Here is a 15,406-nt window from a genome sequence, read left to right on the forward strand (position 1 = left end):
AAGGAGCATCTGAGGAATAAATTCAAGCATGTGCATTGGTGGTTCAGTGGTAGAATTCTCGCCTGCCACGCGGGAGGCCCGGGTTCGATTCCCGGCCAATGCAACTTAGTTTTTTTACATTACAAATTCATAATATATTGTAACAAGTGTTTTCTTACAATCTAGAAAATCCGCAAGAACCGTGCTACTTAAAATGAGGAAGAAAACTCACGTATAAGCCTGTATTTTCAATGTTCTAAGTAATGAATTTCAAACCGTCTTAGAAACACATAAACTCAATAGACAAAAGTATGCATGTTTTATATGTACTGGCAGACAGAGGGGATTGAAATTGGAAAATTTGCACAAGAGAATAAAAAACACTGGAGATGCCGGGGATTGAACCCGGGACCTCACACATGCGAAGCGCGCGCTCTACCACTGAGCTACATCCCCCAGCTCCCAGTGCCTGCTCAGTGAAGTAAATGCATTCTACACTTATCCTTCAGAAAAATGTTAACCCTTTAATAATGGTTGTGTACTTGTCTCAGCATGAAAGGACAAGCAAAAGAGCAGAGCTGAGCCACAACAACCACAATGCTACACAAAAGGATACAAAAGATCGCTCGCTGAAAGTTCCCTCAAGTGTCAAATTGCATTTTGCACAACTCCTCCTCTGACAAGCTGGCAGGCTAGTCTGAGAGGAGGATTATCTCATTGTGCTGATATGAAGCTAGAGACCTTGACCCCTGCCTTTCTTGTCAGAAAAACACACAAAGGAAAAAGCTACCCAAGGTGCTTAGGTAGAGATTTACAATTGCTGTTTTCCTTTACTATTTTATCAGTTGGCATATCGAAGAATACCGAGTTTACCTTTCAAACCCATGTGAAAGCCATAAATGAGCAGCAGACCTTGGAAGCTCCCCAGTTCCTCACACCCGCCTGACTAATTGTCCTAACGGGGCTCTGCTTCCTCTTTGGGGGGCGAGAGGCCCGCGGGGGGATGCGCAGGCAACGTCCTCGCGCTGGCGGGCTTCCCGGGGGCGGCGGGGGGCCTTGGTCGCGGCGAGGCCGAGAGGGAGGCTGGCCTCGAGGGGTCCCTCTGGAAGCGCGCGCGCGCCCGCCCATCCCGCCGCGGCCCGCCCGCCCGCCCGCCCGGCTGACGTGGAGGCGCCTCAGCGGCTCCCGCCTTCCCGGCGACCCGTCCCAGCTCAAGGGCCTCCCTCGTGACGTCGCCACCCCCGAGCCAATCGCGGCGCGAGAAGTGGCTCTCGTTGCCACGCCCCGCCCTTCAGGATTTGCCGGCGCTTCCCCCCGAGTGGCAGGCCGCGATTGGTGGTCTTCCAGGCTTGTCCAATCCGAGAGAGGCACCTCAGGGCATGCTTGCAGTGTGCGTGCGCCTGTCAAAGGGGAAGCGGCGGAGCGGCGGCTGCGCGTGAGGCGAGCGCGCCTGGCGGCTATAAGGGCTGCGCTGCTCCTGCCGAGTCCGCGGAGCGCCTGGTCCGAGGCCGCCTGGCGGGGAGCCGGAGCCGGGGAGCGAGCGAGATGGGCGCGGCCAAGGTGCTCGTGCTGGCGCTGCTGCTGGCCGTGGCGAGCCTCGCCTCGCCCGCCAGCGCCCAGGCGGAGCGCGAGGGCCCCGCGGACGGTGAGCGCGGAGCGGGGTGGCGGGGAAGGGCGGATGGACGGACGGGCTTGCGGGCCCCGCGGCGCCTTCAGAGCCTCTTTCCCGGCCAGGCGCCCCGGGCTCTCGCCTGCCTCTGACAAGACTGGCGGAAGCGAGCAGCCGCTCTCAGAATGCGAGTTCCCGGGGCTGACTGGAGAACGGCCCCAATCTCTCCTGAGCGCTTGGTCCGTCCAGTGGTTGCCGCTTTCTCTGCCTCGGGCTGCAGGGCAGCTGCAGCAACAGGCCAGAGCTGCAGCCTCTGGCGTCGGAGGAAGGGGTCGGCCCTCTAGGGAAGCTCATGCGTGGTAAATTGGTTAGTCTCTTAAGGTGCCACAAATACTCTGTCTGGGGTGGTGGTTCTTCCTGCAGGAAGATGTAGAAAAGAGTGCTGAACCCCTTTGTCTCATCTGGAAAGATGATTCTTGTCTCCTTATGTACGTAAATCTAGGCACAAGGAGCACCAAAAGGCAGTAAATGAAATATTTGAATGCAAGTTTCTATTAATTGCCAGATCTGTTTCTGACTTGAGTGACCTTCGGGGTGGGAGGTCTATAACACGGTGGCAGAGCACATGCTTCAAATGCAAATGGTCCCAGGTTCCCTTCATGGCATCTCCCGGTAGGACTGGGAAGATGCCTTCCAGAAACCCTGGAAAGCTGCAGCTGCTATTTAGTATTGAAGACAAAGCAAAAACTATGGTCTGACATTGTGAGACAGCTTCCTGTGTGCACAACTTTGTCTGTTTTTTTTTACTTGCATCCTCTTTTGCAGAAAATGGAACCAGAGTTGTGTTGTGTACTGCTCTGAGGCACTGTGTTTTCACAGTAGATGTTCATACTGGATTGTGCCAGTTGTTTGCATTGTTATACAAATGAGTTCTCTGGAGACACTTGTTTGCAATTTTAACCATACTGATTTAAACACATGTAATTAAATCTGCCTAAACCCTATTATCAGTTCAGCTTGCATGTGTAAATTTGGGTTAATGGCAACATTCAGGATAAAAGCTCTTCATTTATATACTGGGCATGAAACAATCATTTCTCCCTCACACAATTTGCTGTTATCCCAGCATTCTTTTTCATTTCATCTTGTTGGAAGAAACTTATTCCAAGGTCAGTGTTTTAGGGACCTTTAGAATTAAATATTCTAATTTTGGAAAAGGTACTTAACAGTTTTTAATGACTGGTGTTTTAATGTATTTTTAATCTTTTGTTGGAAGGCGATGAGCAGGGTATAAATAATAAATTATTATTATCCAAGTACCTTTCAACATGGGTTCTGTTGTAAGAATCTTCTATAAATGATTGTAGATCAGGGCTGTGAAAGCTAGAAAATAAATGTCATGGCTTGAATTGTCTGTTCTGGTTTCTTTTATTTATCTCTTTTGCTACTGCTCTACCCCGCCAAACACCTGATTGGCGCAGCAGCAAAAAAAGGTGCATCATTTGCTGCCACGCTGCTGGGGGGATAGCGCTTTAAAAAAAGACATGTATTGATAGATTTAACGTGGCTTGCAATGACAAACCAAGTGCAATGTGCTATGCATCAGGCTGCCTTTTGAACAACTTGGGAACTGTGGCTGATGCAGAATTCAGTGGCCAGGATTGCTTACTAGATTGCTGACTGGAGCACGATGGTCTAAGTATAAATCTTGGCATGACTTCATTGGCTACAAAGTAAGTTTGGGGCTCAGTTCAAAGTGGTGCTTAGGACTTATAAAGCCTTGCGCAGCTCAAGGATGCAGGTGGCGCTGTGGTCTAAACCACTAAGCCTCTTGGGCTTGCCAATCAGAAGTTTGGCAGTTCGAATCTGCACAATGGAGTGAGCTCCTGTTGCTCTGTCCCAGCTCCTGCCTACATAGCAGTTCAAAAGCATGCCAGTGCAAGTAGATAAATAGGTACCGCTGTGGCAGGAAGGTAAACGATGTTTCCGTGCGCTCTGGTTTCCGTCACAGTGTTCCGTTGCATCAGAAGCGGTTTAGTCATGCTGGCCACATGACCTGGAAAGCTGTCTGGACAAACGCCAGCTCCCTCGGCCTGAAAACAGACAAGTGCCGCACCCCATAGTCGCCTTTGACTGGACTTAGCCACCCAGGGGTCCTTTGCCTTTTTTACCTACGCAGCTCAGCACCCCAACATCTCAAGGGCTGCCTCTTCCCAAGTGAACCAACCCGAACCCTGTGCTCTTCATTTGAAGGCCTTCTCAGTGGTGGCTCCCCATTTGCCCAGGGAGGGGCAGCTGACACCACTCTGTTTTTAGACACCAGATTTTGGGTCATGAATTAAGAGGGTACTTGGGTATGTTTGTGGTCTCTTGCTGTGCTCATCTTTTTGGGGGTGGTTTAGATCTGTCATTTAATATATTTCTATGTTATGTGCATTTTAGGTTGTTATTTTATTCTTGTTCTTATAGCTGATTTTAATGTTATGGGGTTTTTTACATTATGAAAAAAGTTACAATAATATTATATTTTTCCCTCCCCCGTAATTAGACTTTGTTGCCCCAGGGGAGACCAGTGTTGATGATGACGAGGACATTGATGATTATGATGAAGATGATAGTTCAGAAATCAAAGAGGAAAATGGTGTTGTCGTATTGAATGATGCAAACTTTGATACTTTTGTTGAAGGAAAGGACACTGTGCTTCTGGAGTTCTATGCCCCTTGGTAAGTCTGGTTCCAGTGTTTCCAGCCTCCTCCTTGAAGTTAATTCATATTTCATGTCTGCCATGCTGCAGTAGGATGTTTCTTCTTCCCGCTGTGAGTTCCCATAAAACAGGACGAAATCTACTTAGTGCTCTTTGTATTTATTTTAAATCAGTGTGCTATATATTAAATACCCTTTTATGTACTTAAGCACAATTGTTGATGGAGGAAATTTAAAGCGTTCAGAAAAAAAAATATGGTTGGTGCTGTTAAAATGTGCATGCTGGAGTGGGAGTGCACAATCTCGTGGTCCACTTGCATCCAATTGCAAAAAGTGTGTGTGTTATGTCTGCACTGATGATGCTGATGATAATGATAATGATAACAATAATAATTTATATGCTGCCCATCTGACTGGGTTCCCCCAGCCACTCTAGGCAGCTCCCAACAAATTAAAACAATATCACATCAAACATCAAAAACTTAATTGAACATGGCTGCCCTTAGATGTCTTCCAAAAGTCATATAATTGATTATTTCCTTGACATCTGATGGGACGGTGTTCCACAGTGGGGGCTCAACTACCAAGAAGGCCCTCTGCCTGGTTCCCTGTAACCTCACTTCTTCCAGTGAGGGAACCAGCAGAAGACCCAGTTCTCTGAGTGCATGTTCTGGAAGTTGGGCAATAGGGGCAGTACAGGATTCCTATTGGTGTACCGACCTCCCCACTGCACCAAGGATTCCCTGCCCGAGCTGCTTCAGGTTGTGGCAGATGTCCTCCTGGAGACACCTAGTTTGGTTGTCCTCGGGGATTTTAACATCCATGCCAACACGACCTTAAAAGGGGCCACTCGGGACTTTGTGGAAAGCATGGCCTCCATGGGGCTGTCCCTGAATAAGTCTGGCCCAACTCGTAGCCACGGGCATGCCTTAGACCTGGTGTTCACCTCTATGGATGTTGGTGATCTGACACTAAGTAAAAGCGAAACCAAAGAAGTGCCATGGTCAGATCACTTCCTGGTGCAACTGGACTTCTCCGCGACCCTTCCCCTCTGCAGGGAGGCGGGACCAATTCAGATGGTCCGTCCCTGCCACTTAATGGATCCAAATGGTTTCCAGAGAGTGGTAGGGGATGTTTTATCCCATGTTGATGGCCTTTCAGCTGATTCCCTGGTGGCCCGCTGGAATGTGGAGTTAACCAGGGCTATTGACTGTTTGGCTCCAAAGCGCCCTCTCCGATTGCATGGAGCCCGGACAGCCCCGTGGTTTTCCACGGATCTGAGGGCAATGAAACAATCGTTGAGACGGCTAGAGCGCCGGTGGCGGATAACCCATTCTGAATCTGACCGGACACAGGTTAGAGCTCAATGTCGAGCCTACCAAGTGGCGATAGCGACGGCGAAGAAGACTTTCTTCACCGCCTCTATTGCATCTGCGGAAAACAGCAGCAGGAGACTCTTTCAGGTGGTTCGCAATTTAGCGGAACCACCTGCTCCATCAGGGCCCAGTAGGGGCAACATGATCTCCTGCAATGACTTTGTAAAGTTTTTTGCACATAGTCGCTCAGATTCGAGAAGAGGTAGACTCCACCGTGGGAGCAGGGCCAGGGCGGGAGAGTGCTAGAGTTTTGTCTAGTCAAGTTGTGTGGGATCAATTCCAATCTGTTACCCCCGAGGATGTGGACAGGCTGCTTGGACGAGTGAAACCAACCACTTGTCTCCTTGATCCTTGCCCATCCTGGCTTATAAAAGCTAGCCGGGAAGGACTGGGCGATGGGCTTCATGGGGTGGTGAATGCTTCCCTCCGTGAGGGAGCCTTCCCAGACTCGCTGAAAGAGGCGGTTATTAAACCGCTTCTTTAAAAACCATATTTAGATCCGGCCACGATAGCCAACTATCGCCCAGTCTCAAATCTTCCATTCTTGGGCAAGGTGATTGAGTGAGTGGTTGCTGAACAACTCCAGGCACGCCTGGAAGAAGCAGACCATTTGGATCCCTTCCAGTCGGGATTCAGGCCTCATCATGGGACTGAAACTGCCTTGGTCGCACTGGTTGATGATCTCCGGCGGGCTAGGGACAAAGGTGAGAGCTGTTTCCTAGTTCTGCTGGATCTCTCAGCGGCGTTTGATATCATCGACCATAACATCCTTCTGGACTGTCTTGAGGGGCTGGGAGCTGGGGGCACTGTTATACAGTGGTTCCGCTCCTTCCTCCTGGGCCGTGTTCAGAAAGTGGTGGTGGGGGATGAGTGTTCAGACCCCTGGGCCCTCACTTGTGGGGTGCCTCAGGGTTCTGTCCTCTCCCCCATGCTTTTCAACATCTACATGACGCCACTGGGAGAGATCATCAGGGGATTTGGGCTGGGTGTTCATCAGTATGCAGGTGATACCCAGCTCTACCTCTCTTTCAAATCAGAACCAGTGAAAGCAGTGAAGGTCCTGTGTGAGTGCCTGGAGGTGGTTGGAGGTTGGATGGTGGCTAACAGATTGAGGTTGAATCCTGACAAGACAGAAGTACTGTTTTGGGGGGACAGGAGGCGGGCAGGTGTGGAGGATTCCCTGGTCCTGAATGGGGTAACTGTGCCCCTGAAGGACCAGGTGTGCAGCCTGGGAGTCATTTTGGACTCACAGCTGTCCATGGAGGCACAGGTCAAATCTGTATCCAGGGCAGCTATTTACCAGCTCCATCTGGTACACAGGCTGAGACCCTATCTGCCTGCGGACTGCCTCGCCAGAGTGGTGCATGCTCTGCTTATCTCCCGCTTGGACTACTGCAATGCACTCTACGTGGGGCTACCTTTGAAGGTGACCCGGAAACTACAACTAATCCAGAACACGGCAGCTAGACTGGTGACTGGGAGCGGCCGCAGAGACCACATAACACCGGTCTTGAAAGACCTACATTGGCTCCCTGTATGTTTCCGAGCACAATTCAAAGTGTTGGTGCTGTTTACCTTCCCACCAGAGCAGTACCTATTTATCTACTTGCACTTGACGTACTTTTGAACTGTTAGGTGGGCAGGAGCTGGGACCGAACAACAGGAGCTCACCCTGTCGTGGGGATTCAAACTGCCAACCTTCCGATCAGCAAGCCATAGGCTCAGTGGCTATTGACTATTATAGTTTGTCGTTGTTTGTGTTGCTCATGGATGCTCCATGACTGCTGGGAGGAGTACAGAGAGAAGAAATACCATGGTGTATCTGCAGCAGCGCAACCAGACGCCTTCATCTGCCCCAACTGTAACAAAACTTGTCTCTCCCACATCTGACCTTTAAAGCCCTAAATGGCCAAGACTTCCGGTTCGGCGCCAGCGCTAATGGCTGCTCCCTCTCCGAGCTCCGGAGAGAGGACGGCTCTGCGAGTTCGGGTCTGACCCGCTACGGCAAGCGGGGGACCCCTAAAATCACAGGAACGGATCCTGTGAACAAGGAGATTCGGTGGGCACCCGAAGCGCCCCCTCTTTACCGCAGAAAGAGCCTTTTTAAAGGCTCCGGAACGACAACGGGGGAGCGCGGTGCTGAGAATCGCAACCCAGCCCGCAGAGTGAAGCCGCGTCGCCATTAGTGGAGAGCGCCGATTCCCTTCCTGAATAATCTGGACAAAAAAGACCCGTGAGTAAGACTGAACCTCTACTTGAACTAAAACTGCCTGAAATTAGGCTGAAAACGGGAAAGGCAAAAATTAAGGAAGTCTGCCTTCCCCCGACTGCATGATAACCAAAGCAACGGAAGTTACTAAGCTGCATCCGTAAGGGAAAATCGCTTTTAAATGCTTGAACCCGACATTTGGACTTTGACTATCCCCTCCAGCTTGCAGGGCAGAGGGGAGGAAAAAGTGACTTTATAAGCTGCATGACTAATTTAAAAGAAAAGGAAACTTTCTGCAGCCTCCAACCTGGTACGAACTGCTCATAAAACAAAGGAACACTGAACTGACTTCAGATTCCTGTGAAAGTAACAAAGTGGAAGCTTTATTGTTTATTTGTTACAAAGTTTTGGGACTTTGTGGATACACTATATCAGGGAAGGCTGGGACTCTATTTACTGGGAAAGTGTTGCATTATACTTATAGAAGCCTCCTGATAAATTTGCTTTTTAACACTCTTTATTTCGGTTTGTGGACATTTTGATTTGCTCCCTCTAGAGGGTAAATTAAAAGTTGCTACGCTTTGGGACAGTGGAATTTTCCTTTAGGAGAAGGCTCTCGTGGGAAACGACCTTGGGATATGAGTGGCCCAGCAGACGAGATAAGCACGAGAGCCAAGACAAGGCAATATCAACAACAGCTACAGCAACACAAGAAAAGAGGCTCGATCTCAGGCATAACCTCTACAGTGACAACAGGACAAGAAAAAGGTACAGCAGTCTCCATGGATGCAGTGTCGCAAGCCCTTTTTAAGATAAACCAGTCTTTGGAGAATCTAACAAAACAGACGGCAGAAAATACCAAGAAATTGACAGAGAATTCACAGAAATTGACAGACTTAACAACAAGACTTGACCTGAATACAGAATCTATAAACAGGCTTACGCAAGAAAATTCTGCCACACGTCAAATTGCGGAGGAAGCCAGAACTATTGCTGGAGAGACCCAGGAAAAATTAGAACCGATTGCTAGGAAGGTCTATGATCACGACACAACTCTGGCATTGTGGGAACTACAAAGAAAAGAAAGGAATTTGAAATTACGATCAATTCCAGAGGACGAAGGAGACAATCTCACGGACTATTTAACGAAAGAGTTTGCTGAGTCCTGGGAAGATCTAGAGGAAGACGAATTTAAAATTACAACAGCATTTAGACTGGGCAGAAGACAGAACAGAAAGGCGCCGAGAGACTGTCTGATTACCTTGAGATCGAAGGAGGAAAGAGACAGAATTTTAAGACTGCATTTTGAAAAGGCCTTACAAATTGGGAACTCACCGATACAGATCTTCAAAGACATTCCTAAACACATTTTGGACTTGAGAGCTTTTTATAAAGACTTGGTTTACTTGTTGAAGAAGAACACCATTCTCTTCAGGTGGGAATTTCCACAGGGACTGTCTTTTGACTATAGGGGGAAGAAGGTGAAAATAAAGACGGTACAGGATAAAGACAGGTTCCTGCAAAGAAATCAAGAAGATCTACAGAAAGGAACTGTAGACCCAATTGCTGAGCAAAAGAGTGCAATAGACATCCTGAATCTTTCGTTTGGACAGAACCTTCCACCACCAACAGAGGAGGAACAACAACTGGGAGCTGTTGGAGGAATACCAGAAAAATAACAAGATGGCCCTGCAATTCCTTAGCTGGAATTGTAATGGGATGAACAGTCCTTTGAAGAGACGACAAGTATTCCATATTTTGTATAGAGAACAACTGGACTTGATTTGTTTACAGGAAACCCATATAACCAGAGCACATAGGAGACTGCTTCTGAATAAAAAATTGGGACAAGAATTTATTTCGTCGGACAAAGTGAAAAAAAGAGGAGTTGTGATTTATGTAAAAGAGAAGTGGGCCCCAAAAATGATGTTCAAAGATGAACAAAGAAGATATTTGGCGGTGGAGATCCAGGTACAAGGAGAAAAATTTTTGATAATTGGGATCTATGCACCAAATGAAGGTAAAGCAGAATTCTTCAAAAAACTTCATGAAACTTTGACGGATTATTTGGAATACAATATGATAATCATGGGAGATATGAATGGTGTAGTTTCTACAAATATGGATAAGACACAAAGATTGACACTTACTAAAGAAGGGAGACTCCCCAAGACTTTTTTCGAAATGACTGACAATATGGACTTAATAGACATTTGGAGAACAAGGAACCCTCTTGAAAGAGAGGGAACCTTTTTCTCCCATGCAAAGATGACCTGGACCAGAATCGACCAAATATGGGTTACTAGTGGAATGGCTCCGAAGATTAAGAAGGTAGAAATCTGCCCAAAAACCTGTTCCGACCATAACGCCGTGAAGATGGAAATGAAATTTACAACAACTGGTCAGTTTAGATGGAGAATGAATGACACCCTGTTTCGAGATAGAGAGATCCACATGAAGGCCCAAAAAACTCTAAAGGACTATTTTGAAATTAATCTAAAGGGCGATGTGGAGAAAAGAGTGATCTGGGACGCAAGTAAAGCTGTGATGCGAGGATTTTTGATTCAACAAAATTCAATAAAGAAGAGAAAACAGATTGAGAAAAAGGAAAAAAATTTGGAAAAGATAAAAGAAGGAGAGAAAAAATTAAGATCAAAACCAAAGTCCCAGGAGATTTTGAGAGAGATTAAATTGCATCAAACGCAATATATGGAATTGATGAACCAAGAGATAGAATGGAAAATAAAGCAAATGAAGCAAAAGACATTTGAGTCGGCAGACAAATGTGGTAAACTTCTGGCATGGCAACTTAAGAAAAGACAGAAATTAAATACAGTCACAAGCCTAGAAGTGGATGGAAAAAATATATCTAAACCCAACGAGATAAGAAATTGTTTTGTGAGTTATTTTAAAAAACTTTATTCCCAAGGATTACAAAATGAAGAGGACATAGATAAATTCCTTAATAAATATGGATTACAAAAGATCTCTCATCATAGCAAGGTGGATCTAAACCAGAGAATAACAGAACAAGAGATAGAGGGGGCCATTCAGGACATGCAATTGGGCAAATCTCCAGGGCCAGACGGACTGACTTCCAGATATTACAAATCTTTAAAGGAATGGTTGATACAACCGTTAAAGGAGGTGTGTAACGAGATCTTAGAGGGAAAAAAGGCACCCGAATCGTGGAAAGAAGCATACATTTCACTCATACCAAAGACAGAGACTGAAAAGACTCAACTGAAGAACTACCGCCCAATTTCGTTATTGAATGTGGATTACAAAATTTTTGCAGACATTTTAGCAAAAAGATTTAAAAGAGTATTGATGGAGAAGATTCACAGAGACCAAGCAGGCTTTCTCCCAAAAAGACACCTCTCAGACAATGTTAGGAACATAATAGATATTTTGGAAAAGTTAGAGGTGAACATAAATACTAAAGCAGTTTTGATATTTGTGGATGCGGAGAAAGCCTTTGACAATATTTCGTGGAGTTTTATGAAAAAGAATCTTCATGGGATGGGGGTAGGACAAGGATTTGAGAATGGTATGGGTGCAATATATTCCGAACAAAAAGCTAAGCTGATTGTAAACAATGTAATAACTGAGGAACTTAAGATAGAAAAAGGAACACGACAGGGGTGCCCAATTTCCCCATTGCTTTTTATTTCGGTCCTGGAGGTGTTGCTGAACATGATTAGAGATGACCAGCAAGTCAAAGGTGTAATGGTCGGAACCAAACACTATAAGTTAAGAGCATTTGCAGATGACCTTGTATTGACCTTGCAGGAGCCAAACACTAGTACAAAAAGAGTGTTGGAAATAATCCAACAATTTGGACAGGTAGCTGGATTTAAATTGAATAAACAAAAAACTAAAGTCTTAGGGAAAAACCTAACAGATATGGAAAAGAATAAGTTTCAAGAAGAGACAGGTCTGACGGTGGTTAAGAAGGTGAAATACCTAGGGGTTAATTTAACATCTAAAAACTTGAATTTGTATAAGGACAATTATGAAAAATGTTGGTCAGAAATTAAAAAAGATCTAGAAATATGGTCAAATTTGAGATTGTCAATGTTAGGCCGAATTGCAGTGATTAAGATGAATGTATTGCCTAGAATGTTATTTTTATTTCAAACTTTGCAGATTATTGACAAGATGGACTGTTTCAAGAGGTGGCAGAAAGACATTGCGAAATTTGTCTGGCAGGGCAAAAAGCCCAGAATAAAATATAAAATATTAACAGATGCAAAAGAAAGAGGGGGATTTGCCCTGCCGGACTTAAAATTGTATTATGAAGCAGCAGCATTCTGCTGGCTGAAAGAGTGGATGCTCCTCGAGAATACAGATATCTTGGACTTAGAAGGTTTCAATAATGCATTTGGCTGGCATGCATATCTATGGTATGACAAAATCAAAGTGCATAGTGCCTTTAAAAATCATATTGTAAGGAAAGCATTGTTTAATGTTTGGATGAGATATAAAGATCTGTTGGAAAACAAAACCCCTAGATGGTTGTCACCCTTAGAGGCTAAGGCCCACAAGAAAGTTAATATGGAGGTCGGATGGCCAAAGTATTGTGAGATCTTAGAACAGGATGGAGAGAAACTGAAATTAAAGAGCCATGAAAAACTAAAACCCAAAGTACAAGATTGGCTCCACTATTATCAAATAATGGAGGTTTTCAAACAAGACAGGAAAATTGGCTTCCAGGTGGAAAAATCAAAACTTGAGACAGAATTGTTAGAGCCCAATACTAAGAATTTGTCAAGAATGTATAACTTGCTGTTGAAATGGAATACACAAGATGAAACAGTTAAATCAGCTATGATTAAGTGGGCACAGGACATTGGTCATAATATTATGTCTGCTGACTGGGAAAGGTTGTGGAACACCGGTATTAAATTTACGGCATGTAGTGCCTTAAAGGAAAATGTGATGAAAATGGTCTATAGGTGGTACATGACCCCAGTTAAGCTAGCAAAAATTTACCATTTGCCTGATAACAAATGTTGGAAATGTAAGGAAACTGAAGGTACTTTTTATCACCTTTGGTGGACATGCCCGAGGATTAAGGCTTTCTGGGAGATGATATATAATGAAATGAAAAAGGTATTTAAATATACCTTCCTTAAGAAACCAGAGGCCTTTCTCCTGGGCATTGTCGGCCAATTGGTGCAAAAAAAGGATAGAACTTTTTTCATGTATGCAACAACAGCAGCAAGAATACTGATTGCAAAGTATTGGAAGACACAAGATCTACCCACCTTGGAGGAATGGCAGATGAAAGTGATTGATTATATGACATTGGCGGAAATGACGAGCAGAATTCGTGACCAGGGAAAGGAGGCTGCGGAAGAAGACTGGAAGAAATTTAAGATCTATCTTAAGAACTATTATAAACTTGATGAAGTTTAGATTGTCGAGATTTTACAGAAAGAAAGGGTTGCAGTAATATAAGAATAGATCAAGAAAGGACTATGAGGAACCAGGATGGGAAAAAACATTTATAAGTTGCTATAAAATTTGGACATGAGGATGCAGAAAGGGGAGGTATGGGGAAGTCCGAGGAAAGAAGTTTATGAAAGGATATTTTGAAATTATATTTCTTTGTTTGTCTGTTTTTCTTTTATGTTTGTTTGTTATAAAAACTTTTGTAAAACTAATAAAAATTTTATAAAAAAAATATAAAGCCCTAAATGGCCTCAGTTCAGTATATCTGAAGGAGCGTCTCCACCCTCATCGTTCTACCCAGACACTGAGGTCCAGCACCGAGGGCCTTCTGGCGGTTCCCTCACTGCGAGAAGCCAAGTTACAGGGAACCAGGCAGAGGGCCTTCTCGGTAGTGGCGCCTTCCCTGTGGAACACCCTCCCACCAGATGTCAAAGAGAACAACAACTACCAGGCTTTTAGAAGACATCTGAAGGCAGCCCTGTTTAGGGAAGCTTTTAATGTTTGATGTATTATAGTATTTTAATATTCTTTTGGAAGCCGCCCAGAGTGGCTGGGGAAGCCCAGCCAGATGGGCGGGGTATAAATAATAAATTATTATTATTATTATTATGTCTGGGCTGGATGATGGGGGGTGGAGACACTCCTTCAGGTATATTGGGCTGAGGCCATTTAGGGCTTTAAAAGACAGCACCAGCAGTGAATTGTGTGCGGAAACATCCCGGGAGCCAATATAGGTCCTTTAAGACCACTGTTCTATGATCCTGGCAGCTGCTCCCTTCCACTGAGCCCTCACAGGAACATCTGACAAGTAAGGAGTTTTCACATCTGTTGTCGGAAGTGGCACAGTCTTGGGAATTCTGCACCCTATGACTTTTCTGAACGTGTGGGTCAATTCTAAATCTTCTGTGCTCAGGCTTGACTTACTCGGTACTGCTTTTAAAAAAGTAATGGAGAGTTTCCATGATTACGCTGTGCTGTTTCCTGCAGCCACAGGTATGGCTTACAGCTCTGCGCTTGCACAGTGTAGTCCATAGTCATTTTGAAGAACACCTAAAATCTGCTAGTCAAACTGCTTTCTTAACACGACTGTATGGCTGCATACGTGGCTGTATGGAGCAGTGTGAGCAGACCAGAAGCACTTGGCTGGACACAGCTTCAGTAATTCCTGCAGCCAGCAAAGCCCCAGTGTTTAAGTGACCCTGGAATTTATTTCCTGATGGGCTTTGGCCTTCTGGGCAGTGACTTTGTTTCTTTCCAGAATTTGAGCCAACCTGTTCAAGCTACCCAGACATGTGACATACCTGACTGCTGTGTTGTAAAATCAGCCCTATCGTTTATCAAAAGTTGTGCTGTAGAAACTGAGTGCTGAAGTTAAACTCTTGCAGAATTAATTTGTTTTTCTTCAGGTGTGGGCATTGCAAGCAGTTTGCACCAGAATATGAAAAAATAGCCCAAGCATTGAAAGAAAATGACCCTCCCATCCCAGTTGCCAAAATAGATGCTACAGCAGCCTCCACGGTGTCAGGGCGTTTTGACGTGAGTGGCTACCCAACCATCAAAATTCTGAAGAAGGGGCAGCCTGTGGATTATGAGGGCTCAAGAACAGAAGCAGGTGAGCAGCAGCACACTTCTCATCCTGCAGGCTTTTCTTAGGCTGTTTAATACACCCTTTCATTCACTCAAAATCTGAGTGGTGTCTTCTAAAATACAGGAAGGTAAGGATCCTTTTTCAGCCTGGGGCCCCCATGCCCGTGGTAGCGGAAGGGCCAGAGGAAAAAGTGAGCAGAACAAGGCCTATACCTTTTGTCTTTGTGCAGTAAACTAGCTTCTACACCCACACCTAGACACCCCTCTGTCCTCCATCCAGGCAAGGCAGCAGCATTTTCAGAGGTCAGGGACACCACCCAAGCTGTGAAGTAGAGCCAGTGAGGTCTGAGGGTCCTATCTGTGGTTCCAAGGGCATGTTACAAGCTTGCATTGATAGAGGATGTACAATGGACTTCCCATAATACTCATGTATTGTGTAATTGACATCCATGTTTCTGGATATGATGCAAAAGGAATTGTGTAATT

The 15,406-nt window shown here is 45.4% G+C and overlaps 1 protein-coding gene and 1 long non-coding RNA gene across 2 annotated transcripts in view; one reads left to right on the forward strand and one right to left on the reverse strand.

Annotated features, from left to right (window-relative positions):
- The window catches only part of LOC309534511, a 300,714-nt gene that overhangs the window by 279,113 nt on the left and 6,195 nt on the right, over window positions 1–15,406 (reverse strand). The gene's annotated exons all lie outside the window — the stretch shown is intronic.
- PDIA4 (protein disulfide isomerase family A member 4) overlaps window positions 1,439–15,406 on the forward strand; it is a 30,942-nt gene continuing 16,974 nt past the window's right edge. Inside the window, exons 1-3 of the mRNA XM_082226659.1 lie at window positions 1,439–1,624; window positions 4,137–4,311; window positions 14,740–14,945. Coding sequence (XP_082082785.1) covers window positions 1,525–1,624; window positions 4,137–4,311; window positions 14,740–14,945 — 481 coding nt within the window. The 5' untranslated portion in view covers window positions 1,439–1,524. The remainder of the gene's footprint in view (window positions 1,625–4,136; window positions 4,312–14,739; window positions 14,946–15,406) is intronic.

This window comes from Podarcis vaucheri (assembly GCF_965113315.1).
Source record: "Podarcis vaucheri genome assembly, chromosome: 6".
In the NCBI taxonomy this organism is placed as follows: Eukaryota; Metazoa; Chordata; class Lepidosauria; order Squamata; family Lacertidae; genus Podarcis; species Podarcis vaucheri.